Here is a 23,068-nt window from a genome sequence, read left to right on the forward strand (position 1 = left end):
CCTAGGGTATTCTCTTAAGAGATCTTGGCTAATGGTGGAAGGAACAAGCAATGCCAAGCACTTAAAATTTGGGCCACAAAGAGGAAGAGAGGATAAGATGATGATCAGTGAGATTAATGATATGATTAGCCTAATATGATTTGGGATTAATGCAATGAGAGGGTAGAGAGACTCATGGGTTCAAGGGGATGACTGTGATACCATGTCAAGAATTGAGCATGGTACCTCAAGCTTGGCTATGGAAGCTTGACATAAACCCTGATCCTAAACTAATGGTGATTAAGACTAAGTTAAGGTGGGTGATACCTAATTACATACATGGTGATGTGAATGTGCAATAGACTCAAATCAATTAGGTTCCAAGATAGATTAGCTTGGACTCATAGAGAGACTTGAGATGTGTACAAGTGCTTGTACTTCCATTGCTAGAGAATGACCCCATTTATAGGAGTTGGGTACAATCCTTGAGCTCATGTGGGATAAACCACTTTGCCATATGGCTTCATGCTCACACCCACTCACTCCCTACCTCTACATGTGCACTATGGCACCGCACTTCTCAACAGATAGATTAGCTTGGACTCATAGAGAGACTTGAGATGTGTACAAGTGCTTGTACTTCCATTGCTTGAGAATAACCCCATTTATAGGAGTTGGGTACAATCCTTGAGCTCATGTGGGATAAACCACTTTGCCATATGGCTTCATGCTCGCACCTACTCACTCCCTACCTCTACGTGTGCACTATGGCACCGCACTTCTCAATAGATATCAAGCTTGGTATGCTTGTCACATCCACTTAACTTCTTTGAAACACTAGTGACACATTAGTTCCAACACATCTGCCAAGAAATGCAACATGTATATAAACTTAAAGTTGGCAACTATCTTATACAATCTTTCATTCTCCTCTTTTAGGCATAAAAGAAGTGGCTCAAGTACTTCACATACCTTTACGAGATGACTTTATGCTGGCTTAACACAATGGATAGTGGTCATGAAAGGACTCCTCTTTTTCATCAAGGCAGCAAGACCATTTGTTACACCTGTCATTACAGATGCTCCATCTGAACCAAAACTCACTAGTTTTGAACAATCAAGCCCATATTCATCTAACCATCCTACTAAGGCGGATTCTAATCCCTTGGCTAAATGATCCATAACCGCAACTTAAAAAAGACGTTTGCACATCATTATCATGCATGTAGTTTGCACATCATTATCATGCATGTAGTTTGCATACACTATAAGATGCTCCATAACAAAAATATATGTTGACTCATCAACCATGAGCCCCAGAAGAAAGGAGAAGCCTTCACTTTTTGGATGACAAAACTGCACATAGATTCACTAATGTATGAGGCAAACAAGGCTGCAACCTTATCATTTTGATAAAGCTCCTTGGGAAGAGCTTGCGGACCACACATAGACATTAGTTCAACAAGGTTTGAAAACTTGTTGAAAGTAAGATCCTCCTTGGCAATGTAATAGGCACATTGAAACAAATTTAGAATTCCCAAATCCACATCACCTTGTTGCCGCTTTATTCCTTCTTTTAGAGCATTTTTGCCATAGTTGGCAGAGTGAGCAGCCCATTTATGCTAGTTTGAAGAAGTATGCACTTTAATAGCACTTAGTTGTGTATTCATTGATCCACATGTACCAAATTCACTTCTACATTTTTTCATTTTTTAGCATATAGTGCAAAATATACAACCACGTGCAGCATATAGTGCAAAATATACAACCACGTGCAGCATCAAAATGTGCACAATCAAAAGATATATTCCATGCATCATTCCACATATTGCAAGCATTTTTAATTCTTGCTACCTTGTCCTCTTGAGTGTTACTAGAGACATCTTTAGAGTTGATATCAAAAGTCTAACTGCCATGCAAACTCGAATCTCTCTCTTTCCTAGCATTCTTTTTGGATAGGGCAATAGAACATGTAAAACCAGGCAACGCTAACAAAGTTGATTACTTATGCGCCATTACTAAAAAAATATATAAAACATTTCATTTTATCACAAGAGCTATGAAATGACTATAACAAGCCTACCTATTTGATATTTATCAATGTTTCCTTCTGTATCTCAAGTCTATCAAAGCACAATTTTTACACTCCATTTTAGCTTTATTAAGATAAGTTCAAAAAAACCAGTTTTTAGGTGACAAGGTTAAATTACAAGTGAAAATTTTATATAAATAACAATGCTAAAACATAAAAAAGAGCAAATAAATTAGTAAAAGATAATAATCTGCATGGAATATAATTTAAACAAGAAACTTACAAAGAAAAGAAAATAAATTAGCAACTAAGATCCGTATATGAAACTTAAGCATAATAAAAAAAACTAAGAAACTGAGAAAATTTAAGGTTAGAAAACTGATTCAAAGAACACAAAATCCCAAATAAATAAGCATTAACTAATAGGGCACATAGTAACAATCCAAAATTGTGAGGTTAATTTAAGAACTTTCATTAATTGGTATTCATACTTAAGAGACATTGATAGAAAACCTACCAGTTAAAACCTTGCAGATTTGAGGCTCTCTACCAGTTATGGCCTTGCAAATTTATGGTCTTGCACCTTTGAGGCTCAAGTCTGCAACATAAACAGACTTGAGAACTAGCCAGACACTGAGACATCTAGCCAGAATCTCTCTCTCTCTCTCTCTCTCTCTCTCTCTCTCTCTCTCTCTCTCTCTCTCTCTCTCTAGGGCATGCATGCGTGCATACAAAGTTGCAAATGTAGGGATGCTCATGGCCATGGACAACATTTGTCCCATGGATTTAAGAGCTTCCCTTGCCTTAAGAAACAGGAAAAGGGCATAAAGCAAGGAAAAAAAACACTCAGATAGCCAGCATCTCTCTCTCTCTCTCTCTCTCTCTCTCTCTCTCTCTCTCTCTCTCTCTCTCTCTCTCTCTCTCGCTAGGGCATACATGCAAGCATACAAAGTTGCAAATGTAGGGCTTCTCATGACCATGGACAAGATTTGTCCCATGGCTTTAAGAGCTTCCCTTGCCTTAAAAAATAGGAAAAGGGCATAAAGCAAGGGAAAAAAACACTCAGATAGCCAGCATCTCTCTCTCTCTCTCTCTCTCTCTCTCTCTCTCTCTCTCTCTCTCTCTCTCAGGCATGCATGCAGAGCTACAAATGTAGGGCTGCCCATGGCTATGGACAACATGTGTCCTATGGCTTTAAGAGCTTCCAAAAGAGTATAAAGCAAGGAAAAAAAATAGAAGCTAACCTGCTAGCACTTTGCCCATTGGCAGTAGAACATAGGACCATAATATATACGAACCTCACTCAAAATTATACCAAGCAAATGATGTGAAAAAAACACAACAAAGAATATGGTCGACCGGATGTATATGTGCAGGGCCAAATATAACAAGAATGAGCATTAGAGCATGACAACAAGCATAAGTGAATGGCATAAGAGCATATGTTTGTTCTTGCTATAAACAGAACCGAGCACAAATGCATGGCAAAACAAGCTTAAGTGCATGGCAAAATGAGCAGACAAGACCTAGCCTTGAAGCAATTAACGAAAATCACCAGTACAAAAACCCTAATAAAGAAGCAAGCATAAGTGTATGGCAGACAAAGTAGACATTAAACCCAACCATAACGTGATTACCCTTGCCCCCTACTCGCAGTAGTGTTAAACCAAAAAAAAAGATAGACAAACTAGAAAGCATAATACAAACAAGCATGTAAAAGAAAGTAAACGATTGAAAAAAAAAACATTTTTGTAGGGTCAATATAGTGGCCCCCTAATCGTAGCTTCATTAAACCATAAACGTAGCATTGTTAAACCACAAAATGGGTAGATGAAGAAAGGAAATGATAGAGAAAAAAATAACATTTATCTAGGGCCAAGCTGTGGCTCCCTAAATGAGAGGAAGGCGCCAGTTCCTTGGCAAAGGTACCTCGTGGAAGAGAGTAGATGGTTGCTCCACGGGATGGGCAAAGTTCGCAATGCTAAGAGCACGAGCCATGGCCGACAAAGCATAGCCAGGCAACCAGATGAGGCATGCTCTCGGCTGCCATAACCAGAGGAGGTGAGCTTGGTCGCCATAAACAGAGGATGCGTCTCACACCGCCATAACCAGAGAAGGCATGTAAAATGAGGCTTACCACCTAAAGAAAAGAAAAAACCTCCCAAAAAATTAACATGCATGTCACTGGCCCTCACACACTTGGAAGGGCACGCCAACAAGCTCATGTATGTTCATATGTAGATAACATGATCTACCTACTCTACTCTACCACCCATTCTTATCTTATTGGACAACTTCTGCAACCCTTAAGGACCTCATTTTCACCTTAGAAAACCCTCCAATTAATATGTGATACCACTTAAGACCTTCTAGTATTATTTTATTAATATCTAAAACCTTTAGAGTTATCTAGTATTAAGGTAGATTCACTTTATGCCCCAACTTATGTAATTTTTCAAAAATTTCAAATTCTACAATTACAAGTGAACCCCAAATGTTTCCAGTTTCATTTCCACCGTTTGCGGGTTTTCCATGATCCCAGTATAGTAGTTTTATTGCCATTATGCTGGTGAAATTTATGCAAGAGCACTTCATATAATTTCTAATAATAAAGTGTTAATTTTTAGAGCTTAGGATTAATTCATGATTAATTACTTAAATTTCAAGTATTTTTTTCTTATTTAAATTCATAAGAAAATAATAATATCAAGGAATTAGTGCCATTATGTTGCCGGATTTTTACCAACATATACTTAGTAATTTCCAAAATCATTTGTCTTAAAAAGAATACTATTTATAACAGTTTTAGTAACTCAATTCTCAAGCCGCAACAATGGCTATGCTGTCAAAACTTTTTAGGAAATGAAAAACCAAGCATTTTCTACCATTTGATAAGAGTTGACTTTTCGATGTAAAGTCTCCATTCTTGATCGGTTAGCTTGGTCAAAGAAATAAAACTTTTATTTTTCCACATCCCTATTTTAAAGGGATAAGCTTTTGAGTAAATTTTAGTACTGGTAGAGACTGTTATTTTTGGAAGTAAATCTCTACTTTTTAGAGATGTGAGATTATGTTATGGGGACTATGGCCATCAGCACTAAGATTACTCCCATAACGTTGGTTTTGAATTACTCACCAAAAATGAAGTTATAGCCAATAGTTCCAAAATAATAAGTTTTTCAACTTTGTTTGATTGAATTTTTGAAGAGACCATCACGCGGATTACTTCAAAATAAGGGTATGTATTATTTTAAAATTTTATAAATGATTCCCAAAATTAACAACTATTGATAGTAGTAAGTGGATTTATAAGGCTAAGATTGCGACTGGGGACGTGCGAGTGGGGACGTGGGGTACAAAAATTTAACTAATGCATGTGAGGCATTCCCTCGTACGCTAAGTAGGTGACGTCTAACGCACGTGCATGCACGCTGGCAACCCAGTTGGAGAGGGAATGGACGCAGGAGGTGGAGAGAAACAAACTGACTGGATTACAACGAGGCTCAATGCCTAGACACAGAAGTCTCATCCGAGTGAGCGTAAGGTATGCATGAGAGTCTTCCTGGAGCTCATTAGGAGTCAAGTAGGCCTCTTCTCTATGTGTAGCGTGATTGTATTCTGTTTTGGCAAGCTTCCATCCAAAGTTGATATTGGCAAGTGGTTGCAAGAAGACATCTTTCATGACAAGGTAGTCTCTCAAGTGTTTTATTTAGGTAAAGGGTTTTTCAATGTGCTGTTCACTAAAGGTCAAGCAGTCTCGCCACCACTGTTCATGGGGCATAGGCTTGTACATGCTATTCCTTTTGGCCCCCTTTTTTATGTGAATTAAAGTTTGCAAGAAGCCTATCCTATTTGGGTGGAAATAGTGGGCTTGTCTCCCTGGCTTGGGTGAGAATCCATGTGCACTTGGACCAGTACTATACCTTCCACCAAAAGAAGAAGTGGGATGCCGCCAGGTAAATAGCATGTGTATAACATGGAACACCATGGTGGAAACCCCTAAAACCCTGAAGGTGGATTTAGGGGAACTGGGAAAGTTAGAGTTGAGTCTGAAGTTTGATCCATTTCCAAAAGCTTGTTTCAGGTGTGATGTCTTTGGGAATATAGCCAAGAACTGCACGGGTAAGGTGCATGCAAAACCAGTAAGTGAGGAGAGGAAGATAGGAGAAACTTGTGGGGATAGTATTGCTAAAGATAAAGAGGCAAATACAAAGGCGTTAAAAGAAGGGAAAGTAAAAGAAGTTCTAGCTAGTGAGGGGGGGATCGGGTTGAGGGAGCCTGGATAAAAACTAAGGGGAAAGCTAATGTCAGGAAAACTAAGGAAGAGGTGAGAATGGCCCATAAGAAATCGGTTGTGAGAGAAACTAGAGGGAGTAAGTCCCAAAGCAATCTGAGCCCTCTGGTATACTCAAACCCTTTCAGCCCTCTGGGGGATGTGGATAATGGGACATCCTATATAAAAAGTTTCAATTGGTAGGTGGAAGAGGCTTGGAAGGAGATTCAGAAAGGTGCTTACAAAGGTGATGATGAGGAGGTGGACATGATTCTAAAAATAGCCTTAACATGAGTAAGTTAATGAAAGCTAGAGGCTACACATGGAATGTAAAAGGGATTAAGGATAGGAAAAAAAACTCTACTTTTGGGGGATGTGGATAGTGGCAAGTGGAAGAGGCTTGGAAGGGAATTCAGAAAGATGCTGCTCTGACAAAGGTGATGATGAGGAAGTGGACATGGTTCTAAAAACAGCCTTAACATGACTAAGTCAATGGAAGTTGGAGGCTAAACATGGAATGTAAAAGGGATTAAGGATAGGAAAAAGAACTCTACTTTTCGGGGATTAGTCAAGGATTGGATACTTTCCATTATGGCTATCCAGGAACATAATTTGTTTAGACTAAAATCCTTTAGAAAGGATAGGTATAAAGATTGGATTGTGTTGTATGGGGGAGTGAATGGGGGGTATAGTGGAATGATGACTATTATTAAAAATAATTAAACACTAATATAGTTGCTAATCATCCTAATGGTAGGATTTTGATGGTTGAGATCCAAGTTAATGGGGAAAGGATGAATATATATGGGGCTCACAATCATAAGGTTAGAAGTGGATTGTGCTAATCATCCTAATGGTAGGATTTTAATGGTTGAGATCCAAGTTAATGGGGAAAGGATGTGGGTGGTGAATATATATGAGGCTCACAATCATAAGGTTGGAAGTGGAATGTGGGAATGGATTGCTAATTGAATATTCACGGCCATTGTATCCTTTTGGGAGATTGTAATATGGTTGAAAAACAACTGGATATGTGTGGGGGGAGTACCATTTTGATGGGTCAAGAGAAGAGGAGATGGGAAGAACTGAGAGGAAAGATGGGATTGACTAATGGGTGGGACATGGGTGATTGGGGGTCTGACCTTAGGCACACCTACTTTAGCATCATGCGCAATATTTTGGTTCATCATCTAGGATTAATAAAGTCTTTCTTAATCAACAAGAAATCCAGGTCCCTCACACTTTGAAGATGACAATTGATTCTAGCACTACTCTCTTTGATCATATGCCCTTGAAATGGGAATGGCACATGACTGATTGGGAGGAGGCTAAACTGAGCAAATTTCCCACAAGGAAACTAAGAGTCGACAATTTGCTACTCAAGGATGAGTTTTTTATTTGTTATATACTGAGGAGGCCATTGGGAGACTTAAAAAGAGAGGGACTTCTAAAGGATCTTGGAGATCTTTTGCTAATGAGATGCAAGGTATTATTAGGGGGTTGGGAAATTGAGAGTTGAAGAAAGAAGACAAGAAAGGAGGAGATGGAATCTCTATAGAAGAAGAGACAAGTAGGGAGCTCACAGAAGAAGAAACTAATCTATATCTTAGGTGCTAGACAGGCCTGAAATGTTAGGAGATGAAAAGCCAAGAGAAAGGAAAGCAAATAGTAGGGAAGTGATGGGAAGGATTATAGATGAAAATGAGAAAGGATTGGTGGGAATTGATTTGAAAAATGGGTAGAATTCTTAGGCTCTGCCCTTAGCTTAAAAAAAGACTGTTCATGTATGTAGAAGGTTTCAAGCTAAGAATAACCTGTAATCATAGAGTGGAAACTAATAAGGCCAAGTGGCTTGACAGAGAGGTGGATGCAGATGAATTCTGGGTGGCCCTTCTAAAGCTGGGTGGATGCAGATGAATTCTGGGTGGCCCTTCTAAAGCTGGGTGGATGCAGATGAATTCTGGGTGGCCATTCTAAAGCTGGGGAGAGAGGTCTCGTGGGTGGGATGACTTATCTGTTGAATTTTTTATTGCCTTCTAGCCATCCTTGAAGGACCTGGTATGGAAAGTGTGCAGAGAGGCTTTTAACCCTAGTAACTTGGATAAGGATCTAAAAGAGGGTCTGGTGAAACTTATTCCCAAACAAGCAGCATGCAATAGGTTCTGGAGACCCATCACTTTGTTGATTTTTTTATATAAAATCCTAGCCAAAGTCATTTCCCTCTAAGGATCACCCCTGTTCTTCAAGAAATTATATCTAAGAGACAATATGGCTTCATAAAAGATAGGTCAATATCTATACAGCCATGCTAGGGAGGAATGTGGCCTTGAAAACCCATCAGAAGTGCATACTGTTGCAACTTGATCTAGAGAAGTCCTATGACAGGTTCCATTCGTCATTTGTGGCCAGGGTGATGGAGAGGCTGGGTTTTGGACGTAGGATGGCTACTTGTATTTACACCCTTACTTGGGAGGACATTCTAAACTATTTTTCAATGGGAGAGTGATGGGGGGCTTTGAAGTTGATAGATCTGTAAGGAAGGGTTGCCCTCTTGCTCCCTTATTGTTTGCTATTGCATTCCATCCTCTGATAGTGGCCTTGGAAGATGCCTATTCAAAAGGTAGGGTGACTAGACTGAAATTGAGAAATGGTGAGCAACTGGTAATACAATGCTGTGTTGATGACTCATTACTCTTCTTGAAAGTAGATAATGACAATTTGAGACAAGCTTTGCCTATTATTCAGGAATTTATAGAAGCCTCTGGGTCCATGTGTAATATACATAAGTCTAAGATCATAAGCCTGTCTGAGGATAATGATTTTAACTTGGAGAAGTGGGGATGTGAGGTTATTAAGAGGGGATAGATTGTTAGAAACCTAGGGGTTCCCTTTGGAGTAGAGGTTACAAATAAACAATTGATTGACTGGGCTTTAGAGAGGTTTAGCTTGAAGCTGAAGAAATGTGAGGGCATTAGAATTCCCTTTCATGACAGGACAACAATCTGCAATACTGTGCTAAATGCCTACATCATGTTCTTGTGTCATGTGTTAGAGTTTGGGAAATGTCATTAGAAGAAGATTGTGGCCCCCATAGAGATTTGGGAAAGCTAATAAAAAAACTTCAGCCTGGCTTGCCTGGGACAAACTATGTTTACCCAAGAGTGAAGGAGGTATTGGTATTCTGCACCTACCCTCTTAGACCATAGCAAGGATTGCTCTGCTCCTCCCTAAGTGTCTTCAGCAAACAAGAGGAGATATGGACCAAGATGGTAAGGGAGCTAGTGGAAGACTCTCATATCCAATCAAAAGGCAAGTGGCAAGGACTAGGATGGAAGGATAAGCTTCTCTCTTATGTCCCCCCCCCTAAAAGTCACAGGCTCACCCCTCTCTGCAGGATGTTATGCAACAAATGGAAGGAGGCTTTGGGGCTGATGATTTTAGATGGTTGTTGTAGAGCATCAGGAATTTCTTTGTTAAGTCTGGGGATACGGTGGACTCACAAGTTTAACCCTCCCTTGGCCCTCCAGATCATCAGCTCTCTGCTAAGAAACTGAATAACAAAGGGCTAAGAAGGCTGGGAGATTGTTGGGATTGGTCAGCAGTGGGGTTGAAAGAATTTGAGTAGGTAGAAGAGGAGTTTGGACTTTCTTCAAGGGAAGGGCAATTGGTTATGCTGCTGCAGGTACTAGATGAGGTACAGAAGGGATGATGAATCCTGCTCGATTAAGGATTGGGTTTGGTATAATGGTGCAAAACTAGATGAAGGGGCAACCAGAGACTTATACAAGGAGGTAAGGAAAAGTGAGGTGAATGTAGAATTTGGAGGGTAAACTGGAGTCCTAATAGCTGGAGGAGGAGATGGAAAGCAATATGGGAGGCATGTATCTTTGTCAAGTCTCAGGTTTTCTTATGGAGGATATGCATGTGGGCCTTACCCATTGGGATCAAGCTGGCTAAGAGAAACTTTACTAGTGGATGATGTCCTAGATATGCAAGACTGGTCTGGAAGATGGGAAACATGCCTTTTTTGGGACTACCCTGTCATTAGAGGGACATGGGGCAGAATTGGGAAATGGGTTTGCTACAGTATAGGTGTTATATGTACATTATGTGTGCTATGTTATATACACATTATGTGTGCATATACTAGGAGGCTAACCCACATTAGGCTTGTGAGCATGGGAGCATGGGAACAAGGTCTAGTGGAGCATGGGTTAGGACTAACCTTAAGGTTTAAGGTTAGGGTCAGGCATCCAAGTGTCACACATGAGGAATGGAAAGTCAAGAGTCACTTGAGGGCCCTCCTATATAATAGGGGCATGGGGCACACTCAAGGGGGCTTGGAGGCTAGGAAGCTTGAGGCTTATGCTATGGTCTCTTGTGTAGAGATCCATATCTACTCATCTACCATTTCACACTTTAGCTACATGCTATTGGATTGTGTTATACCTCTTGATGGTATGGGACATCAAGGTAGAGGTATGATGTATTTCATTTATTATTCATGTGTGCATCCCTTGGGCTCGGGGGTGGTTGGGTGGTTGAGTTTATGCCTGATTTATGCATGTTTATGCATAACAATTATCTAGAGAGATCTTAGGGTTTTAACAGTGGTATCAGAGCAATCTCCATTTAATTGTTGATTTTTTTTAGTAAATTTTAATATTTACTAATAAAAATGTTATGTTGTTGATTTGTGTTGATGAATTGCACGTGGATCATCGATATGGTGATTGGAACATGTGTAACTACAATTCAATGGACGAATCGATGTTGCCGGGGAATACCGTGAGTTAATGCTATTTTTCCCTATTTTTTATGGTTAAAATTGAGCATTAATAGAATTTTTTACAAAAATACCATAAAGTTTATGGTGGATATTTTTGTAGAATGGATTCCCTGAATTTCTAGAAATTTTAGAAATTTTTTCCTAATTTTTTAGGAATTTTTTTAGCATATTTTTTATTTAAAATATATTTTTATACATTTTTGCAGGTTTTTTCCACGAGAATGCGATCAAATTTCTATCAATTTCTACTGAAATTTAGTAGGGGACAGCGTGTTGATGCATGAGATGCTCTCCCGTGTGCGTGGGACTCTCTCCGCCTCTCAAATTTGATTTTTCTTTCTCTTTTCCGGGAGAAAATCTCTTTAAAATGATTTTTTAACATTAATCATAATTAATTATGATTAAGATATGTTAATTAAAAAGCTTAATTAAAGATTCCAAGACCATTGGGGGGATTGGATCTTAGGGAGATGAGTAGCCCTAGTGATGGAGCTGCTGACTTAATCTTCAACATAATTAGGTTTTGCTATTTGTGGGAGATATGGAATACCCAAAATTGTATAATCTTTAGAAAGAAACCATTCTTGGGTTGGATGTGACAGATTTGATGTATAAATGTATATACATGTGTTGGTTTATATATTATGTGAACAAGTTGAATAAGGATGAGATGGTACAACTAATTCAGGCGCTGCAAATTGGTATAGCTTGACCTTTATATACAATTCAGGCTCTGCAAATTGGCATAGCTTGACCTCTATATCTACTAGAGTGACTCTCATACATACTAGGTAAACCTAACAGGTTCTTTTTATGTTTCAAGGCTATACATGGTTGGATTTGAAATCAAAACCTTTGAAGTTTGGGCTAAAAACAAAGAGTTGGTACCTTAAAGAGAAGCAAACTCTCTACACCTATGTGGCTTTTATTGAGAACCATGTGAGAACTAGGCTAGTAGTAAAAGTGTGGACTAAAAAAGAGGATGTATTGGAGAGACAGTCTCTCAAAGGGTGCACAACTGAAGCTATGTGATTGAAGCATGTATACAACTGAAGCTATGTGATTGAAGCATGTATACAACTGGGAAATCAGATTTCCTGGGAGCATTTATCTTTTGTGTTGGAAGATGAAAGGTGGAATTTAATATGTAGTCTACTTAACATGGATATGTAGAGTTTGTGGATATGAGCTTGTTGAAATATGCAAGTGAATGGGTGTGTGCGGAAACAAGCCCTTAGCAAGAGACTGTAAAAGGGAGTATGTAATTAAGTGGGTAGCAGTGAAAAGGTGAGAGGAATCTACTGATGAGAGAATCAAGGGTAGCATGAGTGAATATAGAGGTGTGGAAAGATTCTAGGAAAAGGTGCCCCCAGTGTAGGGGAGGTGGCACAAATCAAGGAGAAATCAGTGGGATTAGATGCTTGGCATCTTGTGGATGTAAAACCTATAAATTGAGGCATTGGCCTAATGAGAAATTGCTAGTTTTTGAGTATCCATGCCTACATTATCCTATTAGATTAATTGCTCACTAATCTCGTCTTAATCATCATCTAATCACTTACTAGTTATGTTGATTCTTGCATTTGATCCACCATAGCTCATCACATTGCTCTGCAAATTCAATAGAGCTTGTAACTGGGTCTGGATGTAAAGTTTTTTTTGGAATTATATATATATGACTATTGTTCCCAAAAAAAAAGTAAGTGGATTTAATAACTTTTTCGATTAACCATAAGACACTTTCCATTGGTTAGTTGGATTAAAAAATGTTATGGCATTGTGCGTAAGGTAGTCTCAGTAAATCCTAAAACTCATGGCATTGTTAGGTTCTGGAAATGAATGATTTAAAAAATGATTGTACTCATGGTGGATCTATGTGAACCATGAATGTTTCAGTGTGGGTTGAGTTGGTTAATGCACAAATGAACCATCAAGCACTTAAGCATGCATCGGTGCTATGCTGATGTACTTTTTAATCTAGATTGAATGCATGGTGTTTACATAGAACGTGATCCCTATTCCAAGCAATCCTTTGTAAAGTTGTAGCCTAAGAGTGTGTGATGGGGAACTTCCGTCCCAACATTGGTTAAGATCCTTGAAATCAATTAAAGGACTCTCAGTGTATCAAAAAGTGTCACAGAGATCTGGTTGGGTGCCTTCGGCCGTGACACTACCCAAAGTACACCTCGATTAGTCGAGGGCTTTTTTTTTGCGACCTATGTGACCTCTCTTTACGTAAAATGATTGAATGTCCCTTCAATAAAAACTCCTTTTAGGGGAAAGGGCAGTATTGCGTATGAGCTGCTCTGTTACTATGAACCAAGCGGGAGTAGATTGTTTTGCACTAATAAAAATCTCAAGAAATTTGGTTAAAATTGACTTGTGTGTGTGTTATATAAAAACAAATTGTGAGTTGCTTAGCTTTTTCCAACAAATTTGGAGACTTAGCCATAAACAAACAACATTGTTCTTTACTTTTTTGTTGGTTAGGGAGACAGTCATACGGTCTGTCTACCTTAGGTGTTCGTTTGTGGCCAATTGAAAAACCATTGTGAAGCCAGTGGTTTAGTTTAGTAAATGGCAAAATTTGCCTTCAAATTTCACAGTAAACCTGCAAAATTTGTGTAAAAACATGTTAAATTTCATTAGATTTTTTGAGGAGGCGGCATGGAGGGAATATGCTTTAAGAGCCGCATAATGAGGGAATATCCATCATTGTCTCGTTCGTGTATGGGACCTATGGGGTCAGAACAGAGGGTGTCCTTTTTCTTGGGCTTGCAGGCTTTGTTCTTCTCGCAGAAACAGAGAGACGGTGTGAGCATACATTCAAGCAGGCTATGAAGTTCGGCAAACGCCTGCAAAGCCAGTTACAAGAGACCTTGCCTGAATGGAGAGACAAGTACCTCTCTTACAAAGAGCTCAAGAAGCGTTTAAAGCTCATCTCAGAGGCAGAACCTTCGAGCTATGGCGGTCACCATCATCATCAATCACAGGCAGAATCTGGGAGAAACACAGGTGAAGAACAAGGAGAAGAAAACTATGGTGGCCTTGATGATCATCAAGAAAGACCGCAAGAGGGTGATCATCGTCAGAGTACCTCGCCTGCTAATGCAGCAGCAGCGTCATCATCACCTGCATCATCACTAGAAGCGGAAAGCCATGGCTCTGGGGTGGGGTTAAAGGAGGACACCGCCCCTGTTGCTGCTGCTGCTTCTTCATCTTCTTCTGTTGCGGGCGCTCCATCCACGGACCCTTCTTGGAACCCCTTGTTGTTCTGCGCAGGCATGAAGCAATTGAGCTCTCAAGAGGTCGATTTCATACACCTCCTCAACTCTGAGCTTGAGAAATTCAACAATTTCTTTATGGAGAAGGAGGAAGACTATGTCATCCGCTTGCAGGTACCCCCCCTGCCCTCCCCCCCCCCTCTCTCTCTCTCTCTCTCTCTCTCTCTCTCTCTCGTGTATGTGTGTGTGCGCGCATGCCCCTGTGATGGGGGCGCGCTTGTCCACAGATCTGTGAGCTCACCTGATTTATGTCTTACAGGAGCTCAAGGAGAGAATTGAGTCTCTGAAGGGGAAGTTTGGCCCCGATGGCATTTCACCTTCCGAAACAGGCTTTTTTGAGGAGATGATTAATATAAGGAGGGAGATTGTGAGCTTCCATGGAGAAATGGTGCTTTTGGAAAACTACAGCTCTCTTAACTACACAGGTAAAGAAGATTAATCTACCAATATTTTTGGGAGCTCTCTAATTACAGAGGGAAAGAAGATTAATCTACCAATATTTTTGAGATCCCTATTTTTTAGGGATAGATTTTGGGTTCGTTATTTTTTAGGGGAAATTTTTTTGCTTAATGGCAGATCCCTTAGCATTAGGGGAACATGGATTGCGAGATTAGTAGTAGCCAATGCATTAAAGAAAATTTAAGATTGATCATTTGATTGTGATTCTTCATGCCTGCTAATGTCTGTAATCAATGTTGATATCTTGTCCAGGCTTGGTGAAGATTTTGAAGAAACATGACAAGAGGACAGGTGCGCTTCTCCGCATGCCGTTCATCCAGAATGTCCTACACCAGCCATTCTTCACCACAGAGCTGCTATCCAAGCTTGTGAGTGACTGTGAGATGAACTTGCAGTCCCTTTTCCCATCAGGTGAAATGCCCATTGAAGATAAGGAAGCCCAAATCGAGAAAAAGAAGGGGAAAGGCCTTATTCTTGAAGAAGTCAAAGTATGTGGTGGAATAGAAGGCCCTAATGGAGAGGGGCAGTCATGCATTCGTGGAGAGGAAGTAGAGAGTATTTACAGAAGTACAGTTGCCGCTCTACGAACTATTAAGGATCTCCGACGAGGTAGCTCCACATACAATGCGTTCTCCTTGCCTCCTTTCAAGCCGGACGAGGATGATAATGAGGAATGCGATCTCAAGGGCTCTTTGCCATATTGTGCCATTCCTGTCTTTTCTCACAAGTGAAGGGCAAAGAAAGGGTGCCATCTTTGTCCCCTAAAAGATGATAATATGCACATGAAGAGGAGCTGCTCGATGTTCTCTGAACTCAGGTTTCTCCAGATCTTGTTTTCATCATCATTTGCATGAAAATTCTTGTTCCTACCTCCCATCCACTGGGCTAGGGCAGTGTAAGCTAGGAAATCATGGATTTCAGTTTAAGTTTATAGTTGGTAATATGTTAACAGTTGATGCAAGTGTGTTATCGGTAATACACAATTTATCAACCGATCAAGAGAGGAATTATAATTGTGTCTATGTAGTAGAGTACTATCCCCAACAGATTGAGCACAATCTGGATATTTTCTATCCCCCCTTCCAACCCTCTCCCTCTCTGCATATATGTCTCTCACGCTCTCCTCTTCCGCTCTAGTAAGGTCTGCCATCCCCTACCAACTTTGAAGATGTCATGCTGGGTATACAATCGGCCCATAAGAAAATTCAGGGGCTGAAGATTTGACCAACCTGCTTGAATCACATCTCTGAATTAACATTCTCTGACATATTGATGCACACCATTTGGAGATGTGCGAGTAAAAGAAACGGTGCCTCTTAATGGTTTCTGATTAGATGAAGGCACGTTGAGTGGGACCAAGATTGGTGGGTTAATTATCGTCTATTGAAATGGTGAAACCTGCAGACACGTGGAAGGCTGATATACAATAACTTGTGGAAATGTATCAAATTTCTTGTGGCCTATATGAGTGTGTGGAGAGTGTTCTTTACATATATTCTTCAATATTGGGCTTTGTGTGGACTAACAGTAATTGGCAACATTAGCAGCACATGCTAACTTGCTGTTGTGGCTTTTTCTTAAAGATTGGGATTTGTGCAACAACTTTGCTGTGCAAAAGGTCACCATGTGAACACTGTGAGTTCTTTGTATTTATAGTGAGATGCCCATGTGTCAACCTCTGCTGTGGCCCGGCTTCCCATGATGAGAGTTGATAGAATTCTATGGGCTAAATTGTCTTGCCATGATGGTGAAGGCCTCTTGGCCTTGAATTGAGATGCCACCCCATCGGGCTAACCTAAACTCCTTTATCCGTCTAGGCTTGACTCACCAGGATCCTAAAATATGACTATTGAGTCATTGTGAGTTCTGCCGTCTTCACTAGAAATACATATTCTTATGCATCAAGAAATTTGTTTCTCTTGCATTGTGGAATCAGCACAAGGCTACATGAACACATGCTTATCTTCCATTGTGGTAACCTTGTGCGTCACACGACTATGTTCCTTATTGGTTCTTACTATAGTATAAGAGCATCATCTGATGTGCAATCAAGTCCCTCATTTCTGTGAAGGTTGCCTTCAGTATTCTACATGTTGCAGATTTCATGTTACTTCCTTGGGCATTTTTTAATGCTCTTGATGGTTGTTTGATTGATAGATGTAAAATACAGTTCATCAACGCATTAGTCAATAATTTTGTTATCCCTATTTCAAAGCAGGCTCCATGTGAGAGCAATCATAAATCGTGCATTGGGGAAGGAGCCGCTTTGGTCACCTTGAGTAGGCAGTACACTTGCTTTGTAGGGCCATGTTGACGGCCCTGTGTTTGTTAAAGTATGAGAGGATAAAGTTGATTGGATCAGCTGCCATGCATATGCACTTGCATGATGATACATGTGGCATATCACGAGGCCACACCACTATGACATGCTTTACTCCAACATGGGTGAGAGAAGGAAGTAAGTAAGATGGAGGAGCACATTATCTTGGAACACTTGACCCAACGAGAAGGAGCTTTCTTTGAAGATGGAACCTTAGACCCTCTATATAAATAATGAATTCACTAAACCAAGGATCTTTTGCATTGTTGTGTGGGAGATAGTCTATTAGTTTGATCTTAGATAGCTCATGCTTGTGTTGTGTTTTTGTGAGATTCTTTGTGGGTAGAAATGTGAGTTTGTTTGTTTGTTTGTTTGTTTGTTTGTTTGTGACTTACTAGTAGGTTCTCTTGTAGGAACCTAAGATTTAAGGAGTTATCACGGATAATTGAGCTACCAGATGATCGAATTCTCTCCCTTTCTCAATAAGAGGGGCTTGTTTTCTTGGATTATTATAGTGGAGGCCTTTTAGTGCATGAGAAGAGAAGATTCTGGATGTAAAGAATGTCTTCTTGCATGGTGATTTACAAGAAGTATACTTGATGCAGTCACACCAGGTTATGAAAGTAACGCACATCTAGAATTTGTGTCCAAGTTACACAAAGCCTTGTATGACTTAAAGCAGGCACCCATAGTCAAACAAGATCAGGAAGTATGTTGTTACCATTGGATTTCAGCCATCCAATGCATATTTTTCACCTTATGTGAAAAAGACAGATAGAGAGATTATGCTATTAGTCATCTATGTAGATAACTTGATTATCATTTGTGATAGTGATGTTGACGTATATGATGTCAGGAGACTTTTGAAGTAGAAGTTTGAGATGAAGGATTTGGGTGAGCTGCGGCATTTCTTGGGCATAGAGATGGTTAGATCATCTCATGCATTTTTTACTGCAGAGGCAGTATATGGCTTGGACATGTTGTCCAAGTATGGTATGATAGGTTGCAAGTCTATTTTAGTGCCATTGGAGCAAAACACAACGCTTAGCGCATATGTAGGTGAGCTTTTGAAGGACCCTACTACGTACAGGTGCATAGTGGGTAGCTTGATTTACATAACCATTCCTAGGTCAGACTTGAGCTATGTTGTTGGACTTGTTAGTTTATGTGGATCCTTAGGAAGCCACACTTAAATGTGGCTATATGGATTTCTATGAAGCTAGTATAGAGATACAGCTATATGGGTACGCATGTTGATTAGGCTGGTAGTGTTGAAGACATGACATCTACCAGTGGTTTTATATTCTTATTTGGGAGTACTGATGTGAGTGAGCAAGAAGCAGCCAACAGTTGTCTTGTCGAGTATAGAGGTAGAGTACAGGGGTACTGCTATGGCAGCTTGTAAGGTAGCTTGGTTTCAGAAGCTACTTGGTGATATGGGTGACGAGCCCGTAGGACAGTTGTCATTTATTGTGACAACATGAGTAGCATACAGTTAGCTGTAACCCAATAAACCATGCTAGAACGAAGCACATTGTGGTGCACTATCACTTTGTGATGGAGAAAATTTTAGTAGGTGATGTTGATGTGGTATATGTGAGCACAGAGGATCAGATGGTTGGCATTTTCACGAAGGCATTGGGCACAGGGAAGCTCCATAGGTTTAGGAGCTTACTTGGAGCGCAGTCTGTGGTGTTGAGCTCGAGGGAGAGTATTGAGATATCGAGCTCAACTAGTGCTACGAGCGGACATTGATGACCCGCCTGGGTAATAGCTTCTGCACTTATGCCACTGGTTGGTGAGATTATGGTTGATATGCCGCCAGTGGATGACAAGCTGTGTGACAACCACTTTGGAGTACTAGGAGTTATGGCATAGTTATAGCGCCAGCTTATGTAGTCCGGTTCACACTATGGACCGACCATTAGTATGTTATTGTAGTAGAGTACTTTCCCTTTATGTATGTATTTCTATCTTTTAGTTATATGGATATAAAGAAGAGAAGAAGATAGAAGAAAATTTAACCATCCATCTCTCTTGTGTCTTGCTCTCTTGTGTATGTATTTGCTTATAAGGAACTCAAGCTCTCTCTATCTCTCCCCTGTATTCTCTTTAATGTAGTCAGGTTCACACTGTGGACCGACCATTAGTATGTTATTGTAGGAGTGTACTTTCCCTTTATGTATGTATTTCTATTTTTTAGTTATATGGATATAGAGAAGAGAAGAAGATAGAAGAAAATTCAGCCATCCATCTCTCTCTTGTGTCTTGCACTCTCTTGTGTATGTGTTTGCTTATAAGGAACTCAAGCTCTCTCTCTGTCTCTTCCCTGCATTCTCTTTAACAACATAGTTCTATCTCCCTTTTAAATTTTGAGAATAGGTGTCAATATGCATTGGGATCAAAAGTATTCAAATGATGTGACATTCTATTTCTTGGATCATGCTAGAATAGTACGTGTCGATGTGCATTGGGATACGAAAGTATTCAGATATTGTGACATCGTACTTACCCAATGTATTTACTTATATTAACCAACCTCATTCATGAGCCACATATGCACATTATTCTAGTAGTATGGGATGCTAGAGTAATGTATGTGCAAGGGAATACTCAGGGACAAGAAACATTCAAGACTCTTATGACTTATTGGTTAGATATTCATTGGCATGCATTGTTGTTTGCACCACTTTGCAATTATATCAATTACTACCATTGCCATTCTCATGTTACATGTGCTGCTCATGTAATTAACTAGGAATTATTCACTTCTATAATTTGCATATGCTTTACATCTACATCTCGATGAAATCTTTTCTCTTAGCATGTTTATATCTTTCATAACTTTAAATTTCAGTATTAAAACATATTTTTGTTTTATTTTTCTCATGTAAATGAGGTCATTTTCTTCTTACCCCCATGGTAATTGTTGCATCTAGTAGCTCAGTGTAGTGGCAAAAGGTGCCGAAAATCCACTCCCCACGTCGTGAGTACCACCTCAGTAACACACGTGTGGAGGTGGCAAACTGTAACCACCCTAGAGTCGTTGTCAAGAACAAGAAGACTTAGCGTAAAAGGGCAACTGGTTACTCAGCGTAAAAGGGCAACTGGTTACTATAGATAGTAATGAGGGTTAATGCAGTGTTAGGTAGGAAGAGAGATAGATGCTCAGATAGATGGAATGTATGAAGGGTGCAGCCATGTATGCTCTCAACTCATAGTTGACAGTTATGTCATGAAGCTTGTTATAGTGTTAGTACTCAGGAAATGTTAGTTTGTAATGGAAAATTGCTTTGTATTAGTCTGAAATGCTTTCGAAATATAACTAAGAGCAAGCTTGTCATTTCATCGTTGTTATGAGTTATTCTCTACGTTATGTGGATTAAGTTTGCAGTGTCTTTGTTCTACTGAACATGTTGTCTATGTATGAGAGAGTGAGTGAGATAGTTAGTGGATAGATGCAGAGTGAGAATTGAGAGAGTAAGAGTGAAGGTTTACGTAGTAGAGTGGTGTTCTGTGTGTCTCCATGACCATTTGAGAGTTGGTGTTCGTACCTGAAAACTTTGGTGGGTGAATGCACGTCTCCCATGGCATTGCCTGACTAGTATGTCACCAACAAACTGTTGTCTTGCCATTCTGCTGAGAGCGAGAAACACTTGGCGATCCTGCTAGGGACACAACAAACATACTGCGAGGGAAAATCTTCGTTGAGGAGCATTCTACATCATCAGCCAAAGGAAAGTGTAGGTTTGCTTAGAATAATTTTGAGGAGAAACCATAGCGTGGAGGAACTTTTTGGAGAAGACAATACAGAGAGCTTCTTAGCACACAACTCAACCAGCTTTAGGTATGCATCATGCATGTTCTTGGATCTAAGGATGGTGGAAAATAATTCCTTCCAAGAGACTAGGAAGCTTGCAGTTGGGAGTGTCTCATACCGTTACAATCAAGAAGACAATGCTAAAACTTTTGCAAGCCCGCTCGAGCAAGAAGAAGTGTCTGAATTCACGCACAACTTGGACCAAGAAAAGGAGTGCCAAGAGCAAGAAGCTAGGCACAGCCTAGGTCCGGAAAGCTGAAGAAGGGTGGAGCAGCAAAACCAGGAAGAACAACAAAACCCTCGGAAAGGGTTCAAGGGAGCCGTGGCGTCATTAAATGTGAGATCCCTGTTCCCACCGAGCAACGGATTCGGGGTACTAGCAGCGGAAGTAGCACTTCTCGCGCGGGACAGGGGTCCCACATTCGGAGCCTCGTCCATGGATATCCGGACAAGAGACTAATCCGTCGGTTTTTCCAAAACCGAACCCGAAAAAAACTTCCTTTATCCGGAAAGCACGGACGATTCCACCAAAATAACTTTTTACTCTAACGTAGTCAAGACCATTACTGATCAAACTGATCCGATTGCACCTATAAAGGTACTCGGTCAGATCAATGAAGAAACTTGCACTTGGATCATTGGGATCAACGCTTTTTTCCCCATCAAGAGGCGCAACCGTTGATTCAACAATTACTATCCGGGATTTACTTCATCTATCGTAATAACAGAAATTGAGTCTCGGTTTACAGATCCATCAGTCTAGCCTAACCCCATCCAGTCCCATGGGTTAGCCAACCGTCCAACCACTGTAGTGACGGTATCCAATTAGGAATTTGGTTAGGTTTTGTCTCGGGTACCAAGGAAAAGAGTTCCAAGGTCCCCTAGCCGGAAGTTCATGCAAACATAAAACTAGTCACACCACTTACACACCCAATATGAAATTGTCTTTTTCTCAGCATCAACTAACTTTAAAACAATCCTTTAATGAACCATTATGTCACTGATGACAATCTTCCAAATTATCCGGTTGATTCTTAATTTCAGAGTATCTATGGCATCATTGGCAACCAGAACGCTCACCACCTGTCCACTCAGGGGTCTTTTCAATAGTTCCTAGCCCATAATACTCGGCAATATAATCACTTATAAAAATCAAGATGGACTCTCGTTGAAGATTAGCAAGATCAACCAACAGATCCATATAAAAAGCCATGGACTTATCCATTGAAGACCAGCAAGGTCAATCAACCAGATCCATGCCCGGTTTCAGAAAACAACTCTTACTCCTTGTTCCAATATCTTCCTCGACGCACGTGTGGGTATCCTGGGCGACCCAGAGCCCGAGCACCGTATGGTCAGCACCCTCTAGGATCCTTCGCAGGTGACCTAGCGCTTCACTCATAGGCCGCTTCCTTGGTCCCTCATCCACCGTATCGGAAGCTCACCATTTTAATCGAACCGAGGCTGGTCAAGACCTCGGTCGACCTTGCTACGCGAGACGTCATCCATTGACTCTCCGTCAGCAGTTGCAACTTTATCAGTTAGGTCTCCATGACCTTAATTCATAAGACGATCAAAATGCTTCCCCAGCATTCTTGACATAAAACAGTCATTTACAAACAGTCACAAAATACAGTTTCTATATCGAACTCTCGTCTTTCCACATTATCCCTCCTGAATCCACATTACTTAATCCACATTCCATTCAATGTGTATTCATTCTCATCCATTTACTCATATCGACGACACATTATTTTCCATACACATTCACGTTCATTATTCTACACATCCACATCCACATCTACATGCACATCCACATCCACATTCACATTCATATTCATACATCCACATCTACATGCACATTCACATCCATACATTCACATCCACATCTACATTCACATCTACACATCCACATCCACATTCATACATCCACATCTACATGCACATTCACATCCATACATTCACATCTATATGCATACATCTACATCTACATGTATACATCCACATCCGTATCTACATCCATTCATCCCCATCCATATCTTTATCCATTCATCCACATCCACATTCACCTCCACACATCCTCATTCATACATCCACATCTACATGCATACC

At 40.3% G+C, this 23,068-nt stretch overlaps 1 protein-coding gene across 2 annotated transcripts; it reads left to right on the forward strand.

Annotated features, from left to right (window-relative positions):
• Positions 1 to 13,792: 13,792 nt before the first annotated feature.
• On the forward strand, positions 13,793 to 16,739 carry LOC147628795 (SPX domain-containing protein 1-like). Of its 2 annotated transcripts, XR_015268182.1 has the most exons (5): positions 13,793 to 14,471; positions 14,617 to 14,782; positions 15,069 to 15,633; positions 16,400 to 16,451; positions 16,570 to 16,739. XR_015268182.1 is itself a non-coding variant. In XM_086814047.1 (3 exons), the coding sequence occupies exons 1-3, from the start codon at positions 13,911 to 13,913 to the stop codon at positions 15,545 to 15,547; spliced, it is 1,206 nt and encodes a 401-aa protein (XP_086670173.1). In that variant the 5' UTR covers positions 13,793 to 13,910; the 3' UTR covers positions 15,548 to 15,836. The 2 variants fall into 2 exon arrangements, 1 of the variants encoding a protein (XP_086670173.1); XM_086814047.1 differs by lacking the exons at positions 16,400 to 16,451; positions 16,570 to 16,739 and having other exon boundaries at positions 15,069 to 15,836.
• The last annotated feature ends 6,329 nt before the right edge of the window (positions 16,740 to 23,068 follow it).

Source organism: Cibotium barometz, chromosome 19 (genome assembly GCF_041138505.1).
Source record: "Cibotium barometz isolate CiBa-2024 chromosome 19, ASM4113850v1, whole genome shotgun sequence".
In the NCBI taxonomy this organism is placed as follows: domain Eukaryota; kingdom Viridiplantae; phylum Streptophyta; class Polypodiopsida; order Cyatheales; family Cibotiaceae; genus Cibotium; species Cibotium barometz.

What these genes read in the sequence shown, in the direction of transcription:
- LOC147628795 (XM_086814047.1), top strand. Translation starts at nt 13,911, where the DNA reads ATGAAGTTCGGCAAACGCCTGCAAAGCCAGTTACAAGAGACCTTGCCT. An exon ending in ACTATGTCATCCGCTTGCAG is followed by an intron (nt 14,472 to 14,616) that starts GTACCCCCCCTG and finishes TATGTCTTACAG; the next exon opens with GAGCTCAAGGAGAGAATTGA. An exon ending in CAGCTCTCTTAACTACACAG is followed by an intron (nt 14,783 to 15,068) that starts GTAAAGAAGATT and finishes TATCTTGTCCAG; the next exon opens with GCTTGGTGAAGATTTTGAAG.